This window comes from Cryptotermes secundus, unplaced genomic scaffold (assembly GCF_002891405.2).
Source record: "Cryptotermes secundus unplaced genomic scaffold, Csec_1.0 scaffold1061, whole genome shotgun sequence".
Taxonomy (NCBI): Eukaryota; Metazoa; Arthropoda; class Insecta; order Blattodea; family Kalotermitidae; genus Cryptotermes; species Cryptotermes secundus.
In genome coordinates, this window is record NW_019727416.1 from 187,304 (window position 1) to 197,046 (window position 9,743).

General features: G+C 39.9%; 1 protein-coding gene across 6 annotated transcripts in view; it reads right to left on the reverse strand.

The window, feature by feature from the left end:
* Positions 1-9,743, reverse strand: part of LOC111864776 (gastrula zinc finger protein xLCGF3.1) — a 37,078-nt gene that overhangs the window by 16,672 nt on the left and 10,663 nt on the right. For all 6 annotated transcript variants that reach the window (XM_033751574.1, XM_023852285.2, XM_033751577.1 and 3 more), the window contains one exon: positions 3,373-3,434. In XM_033751574.1, coding sequence (XP_033607465.1) covers positions 3,373-3,434 — 62 coding nt within the window. The remainder of the gene's footprint in view (positions 1-3,372; positions 3,435-9,743) is intronic.

Genomic DNA, 9,743 nt, shown 5'->3' on the forward strand with positions numbered 1-9,743 from the left:
TCCAATGTATTTCAATGGGCAATCTACACATTTCATTTGGTATATGCCACTTTTATTGTATTTATCTAATTGTGGTTTTTGTTTGAGTATGTTTTCTATTGTGTTACGTGTGCGGAATGCTACTTTTATCTGTGTGTCTTTAAAAAGTTTTGTAATTTTTCTTACTTCTTTTGTACTATATGTAAATATGGCCCACTTTGTTTTTGGTTGTTGTTCGTCGTCATTTGTGTTTGATTTTTGTTCTCGTTTTGTCTGATTCGAGCTTTTGATTATGTTAGAGTCGTATCCGTTGTTATGTAGTATGTTTTTAATAGTGTTCTTCTCTATTCGTTTTCCTTTTTCTGTTATTGGGTATGTGTGGAGTCTGTTCATTAAGTAATTAATACCTGACAATTTGTGCTCGAATGGATGGCACGAGCTGTTAGGTATTATGATGTCTGTTTGTGTGGGTTTTCTATATATTTCGAATTGCAAGCTATCTTCATTACGATGTATTGTTATATCTAGAAAGTTAATAGATTCTTCTTGTTCTCTTTCAATTGTGAACTTTATAGTTGGTTGCAATTCGTTAATTTCTTTGAGTGTATGTTCTATGTTCGTTATTTTTTCGTCATATATTATTAATATGTCATCGACATATCTAAAGTATGCCACTATTTGTTGTTTTACTAGAATGGGAAATATTTGAGTGTGTTCCATATATTGTATATATGTTTCTGCTATTATTGCCGAATATCGGCAACAGGATGTGATGGATGCTTCCATTGCACGCTCTTCCACTTATTTTCCGGCTGATAGTGGTGAATCTAAGTTTCATCACCTGTGACGATCCATTGCAGAAAGTTGTCACCTTCTTCGCACTAATGAGCCAAGTGGCTGTACCAAATGTCTAAGCACATGCATGTATGCTCCTCTGTCACTTCCTTAGGTATCCACATGGCAGACTTTATGCAAATTAAGATTATCATGCACCACAGTATAGGCAGACCCAGTGCTAATATTCAGGTGTTTTGCAATTTTTTTGACCACCATGCATGTTTTGAAGAATCAGTTCCCTAGGTCTTTTTTTTCATTCTGGGCAGCTGTAGCTGTGATTGGATGACCTGAGCGCTCTGCATCAGTCATACTCATACGGCCATATTTAAACATTTCAGTTCACACATACACAACTCTGAGAGACAGCACTGTCCCCATGCCACACTGAGCACACATGCATTGAATTTGTCTACCCAGTACACCTTCTGCCTGCAAAAAACATATCACAGATCATGGTTCCTCCTTGGCGCAATTCTCAAGTTTCAATGCCATGTTCACCGCATCATAGCAACTCTCACACTAACTACAAGGTCAACAGGCTTGCTGACTAGTCACATTACACCCTACAATACCCCTTGAACCCCACCCCTCCCACTCTTTCCATTTTCTTCAAAAATCTAAAAGTGCAGAAACTTTTTGAAGATCCTTCTTGTGTGTGTGTGTGTGTGTGTGTGTGTAGAATAAAATAGAAGGAGATTCTAAATACTGAACTTTAACCAGGCCAGTAATTAAATGTAACAACAACAATAATAATTATAATAATAAAAGCATGTAATAGTAGAATTGGGGTACGTGGTAGGGTAGTTGGTTGAGACACTATGCTACAAGCCAGAAGGTTGAAGGTTTGAGTCCTGATGAGGTAGATTTTTTTAAATTTACCTAACCCTTCCATCTGCACCATGGTCCTGGGGTAAACTCAGCCTCTAATAGAAATGAGTACCAGGAATCTCTGTGGGGGGAAAAAGGACGCCGGCTCATAAGGCTGACAACCTTACTGCCATCTGTGAGCTGATTCTCTACAAGATGCAGGAACCTCAACCTCTCACAACCATATGGGCCTTCACAGCCTGTTACAGGGATAACTTTATTGTAATAGTAGAATTAAGGCAGATTAGCTGTTAAGTTAGATATGCTACTGTCTTCAATGTTGACCATCGCTATATAAGGTTAAAATATTTGTAACAGGTAATAAATTATAAAAATACTTGAAACAGTTGCATGTATTATTATGCATTTTGCTGCTGGTGAATAGTATAAGCTGTTTCATTTCTGACTGTCTCATCACTGTAATTTGATGTACGATGGGGTACCCAAAAGAAACCGAACTAATTTTTTTGTGGGCAGAGCTTTTGTAGTACCGCGTTTTGCCGCTATGAGCGCATAGAGCTAACATTCCTGAGTCGATAAGCCGACTACCGTTGCTTCAGAAGGTAAGGACTAGTTTCGGCAGAGTTTATAGTGACAACTGTTTTGTGTGATCGTCGTTTTTGCAATGGCTGATTTTCGTGAACAGCGTGCGGCGGTGAAATTCTGCTTTTTGCTCGGGAAAAGTGGAACAGAAACTCTTGAAATGTTAAAAACGGCGTACAAGGACGATGCTAAGGGGAAAACTCAAGTGTTTGAGTGGTTTTCCCGTTTCAAAAATGGTGAAATGTCAATTGATGACAAACCTCGTTCTGGTCGTCCTTCCACGGCCCGAACACATGAAAATGTTGAAAAAATTCGTGAAATCATCAAGGAAGATCGACGACGGACCATTGAAGAAATTGTGGAGCTGTCGGGAGTGACTTGGAGCTCAGCGGCCAGATTTGTGGCAGTCGGGTGACTGGTTTTTCCATCATGACAATGCCCCTGCTCACACAGCCCTGTCTGTACGACAATTCTTGACCAAAAATGGTATGACCCCTGTTCCTCACTCTCCATACTCACCCGACCTTGCCCCATGCGAATTTTTTTTTGTTTCCTCGAATGAAAAGAGACATGAAAGGAAAAAACGACGGAGGCGCTGTCAAGCATCTCAAAAGATGAATTTAGACAATGTTTTGAAAAATGGAATAAAAGACTAGACAAGTGTATTAGTGTAAGTGGAGAGTACTTTGAAGGGGATTGAAGGTTTGTGCTTAAAATATGAATAAACAAGTTTAAAAAAAATAAGTTCGGTTTCTTTTGGGTACCCCCTCGTATATCATAGGTAATGACACCTAAATTTTGTGGTAACAAGCTGTTGGTTTACATGTTCATTCTTGCTGCAGTGAATCCAAACAATGTGGATGGTATGAGTATTTGAAAGTCACTTTCTAATACTCAAATGAGCCACATCCCTTGAAACAGACCAGGTGACAGACTGACGCATACATGGGAGGATAATGTTAAAATGGATCTTCAAGAAACAGTGCAAAAGTGTGAACCAAATCCATCTGGCTTAGAACAGGGGCCAATACTGGGATCTCATGAATACAGTTATAAACCTCTGAGCTCTACCAAAGGCAGGGAACATTCTGATAAAGATGGATGATTAGCTTTCCAAGAACAATTTTGCTGAATGGAGTTAATCACCTGTCACTAGGAGGCTCATGCTGATCACTGCTACAAAATCTGTTTTCGCCTGGCTGCTCTTCCTGCAAAACAAACATGTCACATAACAGAACAAAATTACGTCATCTCTAATTTATTACCATAGAGTAGCTTCAATTTCTGGTATTGTAAGAGTTGACTAGAATTTTGAAAAATTAACTCCTAGATGCAATTAAGATTGAAATTCTATTTTATATTAAAGCACCACTGAACTGCATGCTGATACAAAAATTCTCATTTCTTATATTTTTCATTCTTTAATACTTCCATGCCTAGATTTAAATATCCTGCTATGATGGCAGGATTTGGTCTTTAAAAGAGGATTTATAATGCACACAAAAGGAACAGACCTGCTGAACCAGTGACTGCACCAACAGTTCTGCAAGGCACAGATAATAAGGGTTAAGGCTAGCAGTCACATCCTTGCATACAAATTAAATTGCTGTAGTGTGGTACCCCTAGCCTAAAATATTTGATGCTGCATAATATACAGGATGTTTCACGACTTTAGGGCATAACTGCAAGAGGTGATTTCCTAGGTCTTTGTGATCAAAAAAGTTCATATAAACATGTGTCCGATTTTGGACAGTTATGACCGTTTTTTCATTCCCATACACGCCCTCATATGAACCGCGTCTGTCAGCTGCCAGGTTGCTATTTTTAGCCAGCTACAGACAGAGCGATCTCGTTATCTCGACATTTGAGAGCTACCTAAGGTGGGGGGGGGTTGGTATGTCTGGCGCAGTTCACAACCGAGCGGCAGCCTGTGTTGCGGCCCGCTGTGACATTTTCGAAAATCAGCTTTAAGCACCAATCAATTCAAATTAAGGGTAATATCATGAAGTTATCTTTACATTCATACTTTAAATATATCATGTATTATGCTGGTTTATTATTTTGTTCCGTTTATTGTCAGTAATTGTTACCTTCTATTCTGAGCTTAAAACAGTCATAACTCCATAACCGTCCAAAATCATACACATGTTTATATGAACTTTTTTGATCACAAAGACCTAGGAAATCACCTCCTGCAGTTATGCCCTAAAGTCGTGAAACACCCTGTATGTGCATCTAGCTCCTAAGGTTTACAAATTACTGTCAGCAACAGATACTCTCTAATATATACATTGACCATCTCTAGATATGATCAGAAGTTATGACACCTGCACAAATATCAATATTAAACACAAAGCAAGCCGAATGTTGGAAGTGTGTTTCAAACATGAAGGTTTATGAAAAGCTTTTAGGGTCTGCAATGAAAATGATTGAAAAACTATCCAGAACTGTTAGATTCCTTGCACATCCCTCTATGTCCTATATTTCAGTCTCGTGATAGCTGTAAGATATTTTCTCTAAAATGTGACTACGCAGTAAAGTTGAGATGGACAAGAATCCAGTCAATGTGTAAAAACATCATAATTCAGGAGAATTATGTGAGAGATGTTAATTCAACCAGAAATTAAATAGTAGGCTTCTATGAGCATTTATGAATGTCTGGGTTCTAAAGGTTGTTTCACTCGGGGCGGAACCCAGCATTTTGTTAATAACTGGGATACTAATAAAGATATTGCAACGAAATTTGGAGTGGACTTACCTCAGTTCATGTGAAATCTGGTGATATCATAACAAGTGCTGGAAATGGCAACCATTTGCGTTCAGACAGCAATGGACTCAGTGCGCCATGTTTTGGAAAGTCCTTGCCCGTACGTCAGGTGTCATTTCTTGGGTGGCCTCACTTATGTTGGCTTTTAAAGCCTCTATCGTTCGCGGTTTGTTAGCGTAAACTTGCGCTTTCAAATGTCCCCACAAAAAATAATCAGGCAGCGTTAGATCGGGCGAGCGCGGTGGCCAAAGTCCCCTCAAAATGACGCGGTCGCCGAAAAAAGACTGGATTTTGGCCATGCTTGCGCACGAGGTGTGTGCTGTTGCTCCATCCTGCTGGAAATAACCAATGGATAATTCCCCATCGTTCAGTTGATTCACAAAGCAGTGGAAGATAAAGGGTGTTTCACTCAGGGCAGAACCCAGCATTTCGTTATCTTCCACTGCTTTGTGAATCAATTGGATGATGAGGAATTATCCATCGGTTATTTCCAGCAGGATGGAGCAACAGCACACACCTCGCGCACAAGCATGGCCGAAATCCAGTCTTTTTCTGGCGACCGCGTCATTTCAAGGGGACTTTGGCCACCGCGCTCGCCCAATCTAACGCCGCCTAATTATTTTTTGTGGGGACATTTGAAAGCACGGGTTTATGCCAACAAACCGCGAACCATAGAGGCTCTAAAAGCAAACATAAGTGAGGCCATCCAAGAAGTGACACCTGACGTACGGGCAAGGACTTTCCAAAACATGGCGCGCCGAGTCCAATGCTGTTTGGACGCAAATGGTTGCCATTTCCAGCATTTGTTATGATGTCACCAGACTTCACATGAACTGAGGTAAGTCCACTCCAAATTTCATTGCAAATATCTTTATTAGTATCCGAGTTATTAACAAAATGCCGGGTTCCGCCCCGAGTGAAACACCCTTTATAATAACAGGTAAGTTACTGATGAAATGCTAAAGGAAGACTCTACCCAGGGGAACCCCCACTTACTTTTCCTTGCTTTCAGATTTTCCTCAAACATTCAATTTCAATGATCCCAAGTCGATAATATTAATGTCAAATTTCCTTCATTCAAAACTGTCCCCAGTTTAGTGTTGAAATTCACTGCTACCCAGTGAAACTTTAAATTGGGGGTTCACTGCAATTAGCCTTTTGCGCGGTCATTTAAATTCCGCTGCCGTGTCTCTCCGGCAGTAATATATTCAGCCGACCATTTAAATTTTGCTCGAAAATGATTTATTCATCATTGTTCTTAAATTATATGAGATAGGAACATGAAACTTTCACTAAAATGATCTTAAAAGGTAGTTTTATAACCTTACCTTATAATATGAGCGCCCGGTATCTCGGCAATGGAAGCAGTTGGTTTAGAATTTGAGTAGTGTATCGTACGCCTTGAAGCATGAAACTTTCACTAAAATGATCTTAAAAGATGGTTTTATATCCTTGACTTATAATATGAGTGCCCGGTATCTCGGCAATGGAAGCAGGTGGTTTAGATTTTGAGCAGAGTATGGTACGCATTGAAGCATTCTTCTATACACAACGCTGTCTCACATTCACCACACCAATACTGCGTATCTCTCATTTGGCTCTTTTTTCCGTAAACCAAACATCTTCTGTGCGGCCTTGCCTTCTTCCCCGTGGGGGGAATACAAGAGGAAATGTCTCTCCGTATAGCTTGCCAGATTAGCTGCAGTAAATTCAACCTTTATGTTATCATAAGAAGGTGTTGGTGCTTCTGCGTTTCAGATTCAATTCATTTTGGCTGCCCCAGATGTCGTAGGGGTGACCACAGAATTCATGAAGTTATTCTAAGAACTGGCTGGTATGTAGTGAACGAAAGCAGAGCTTAGCTGGCTCAAAAAAATATTTATGGTCATCCCTCCGAACGACCACCAAGGTCAGTACGATAAAATGGAGTCAACTGGAGTGATAATACATGAAGGAATGAGTTCTTTTCCCTCCCCCACACACACCCGTATCGTCACAGGGGGTGACCACAGTGTTCTGCCTTAATTTGTGGCGTTTTTCTAAGAACTGGCTGCTATGTACTGTGCGAAATCAATCGATCTTGCAAGAATAAATGATTTGGACATCCCTCTTCTAAGAATTCCAATTGAGTGTGTTAGTGTGGCCAGCTCAGGGCAATATGATATTATAAACACAGCACATATCACGTCTCTGCTGTTTATAACTTCGTAGCAAAGAAAACACGACATTCATAACGGTGAAACCGCTAGCAAGAGCCACAGGAACTTTGCTGCAAGACAGGCATATGTAACGATGACTTAACGCAGCTAAAGAAATGTCTCATTATATACTGTTTTTCTGACAACAGGCCAGTGAAAAATCTAACAATCTACAGCAAAACCATCAATTATTACGGGCGTTATAACATAGGTGAGCAGCTGGACAAAACATAGACGTCGAACCCCCGCAGACCATTTAAATACCTTGACGAAACATACACGTCAAGCCACGCTGAACGGTTAGTTAGAAAGATGGTCATGTCACATATCAGGCAGGTAGTCACCAGTATCTCACCATGACATCCCAGGAACATCCCCAAGTTAGTTCCTGAGGGATATGTGGCTGGGAAAAATGACAGTGGGGCAGCATTTCTCCAAATACACTCAACTCTCGAATATCCGGGGGCGGATAAACCAGTTTGCGGCTTAACTGGGGCTTTTTTGAGGCTTATACGTTGTTTAATATTCATTCACTTTCGTTTCACATGGTGAGTTGTAACACTATTTTCGCACTAGTGTAAACCGACCTCTGCATTTTTTGGTCCCGTTATGCTAACGCAATGTTCTAGGGTAGGGGTGAAAGAATGCAAGGATTTGTGGAAAGTTTCAAGGACAGATACACCGCCCCAGTTAGTCTCTTTGTATCGATCTTCAGGTGCGTCAGCAAAATGTAAGGGTGTAAAAGGAAGCATGTTGCGTTAAGTATTCAACAGAAACTTGAAATTACCAATCAGTTGGGAAAAAGAGGTGTAGTTAAACAGTTAGCAATGCAATACAATACTGGAGAACAAACTGTTCATAATTGGAAAAAACAAAAGAATCAATTAACTTCCTTTGTTTCGTCTTCTAATTCAAGTGGAATGAAGAAGAGAAAAACCATGAAAAAATCAAAGTATGATGATCTCGACAAAGCAATGCTGATCTGGTTTAATCAACTAAGGGCACAGGGAACAACAATAACAGGAGCAGTTTGTGCTAAACAAGCACATATGCCATATGCCATATATGAGATTTCAACAGCGTGGGATACAGTAAGGCCATCTGTATTGAAAAATTCATGGAAGAAACTGATGCCTTTCATCTCTAATGAAGATGACGAAATCCATGGATTTACTGGATTCAGTGAAAATGAGATAGCCATAGAATTGACAAAATTTGGTAACCAAGTTCATGGCGGTGAAGAAGTCAACAAGGAAAATATAAGAGAGTGGTTTGACTGTGACTCATGTGAACTAGGCTTCAAAATGTTGAGCAGTGACAAAATCGTAAGTTCAGTGGGGGTGAAGCCAGAAGAGCGGAAACACAGTGAGAATGAGGAAGAGGTGGACAATGCTCCTAGTAAGAAAATATCACAAGATGCTGCTCTTAATCATTTGGAATCCTTACTAGACTATCTTGAGAGTGAAGAGAACAGTTTATTAAGTGACAAGCTAATATTATGTAGACTTCGTAAAAGTATGGATATCCGTAAAAAGAAAAATGCCGCAAAAAGCAAATGGCAATATTAAATTTTTTTAAGTGTTAAGTGTGAATATTCGTAAAAGGTGTTGGATGTTGTTGAACACTGTGATTGAAATAACTAATTCATACTTCAGTGCAGTGTAAAAAAGTATTAAATAGGCCATGAGATGACATAAAAATGAGGTTGAATAAATTTAAATACAGGTAGGACTATAGTATTATGAAGGTACAGTATTACAGTACTATTTTTAACAGAATTTGTCTTAACCAGGTTTTCGATTAATCGTGATTTCCATCCCCACCATTATCCCGGACAATCGAGAGTTGACTGTACTTCGGTTTCCCTGGCAATTGTCATTCAACTAAATGCTCCATTTCTACATTTACCATCCAGAGCTGGTACAAATAGGCCAATTACGACCCAAGTACCAAGGGTCTGTCTCACACCACCCTAAGAAATAAAGAAGAGAAGAGAAAGTAAGATGTGTAACTGCTCCACTGTCACCCACTAATTTAAGTATAATTAGAATAATCAGTAACAAAAAATTAAGTGCAGGTAACAAATAATACCAAAGCCAGTGGGACATAGTCACATTCTTGTTTTCAGGAATGGACTTATTCCAAATCTTGATGTTACACAGGATGTGGCTTTTTCTGAGAAATTTTGTTTGTGAGTAGCACGGCGGCAAACTTTGAGAATTCGATCACTGACAGGTCCTGCATGTCGTAACTTAAAAGTAGGCGGTTTCGAAACCCATGCCAAGCAGGTTATCTGTCAGTGTACTGTCAAAAACGACGTTAGGACTTTAAGGGTCAAAGCCCCAAATTGCAGCTAGCTGATTGGAGATCCAGAAATTGTGTAAACCCCAGTTCTCAAAATTACCCAATCAGTGGAATTAAGGGGGAGTGACTTAGCAGAGGAACTGACGTCCAGGGGGCCTCAGTGTTTTCAGACAAAGAGTCACAAGTTAGTTGACAAACAGTTGCCAGTCACCAAGTGCCTGCTTGCTACTCGTAAATAATTCGGAAAC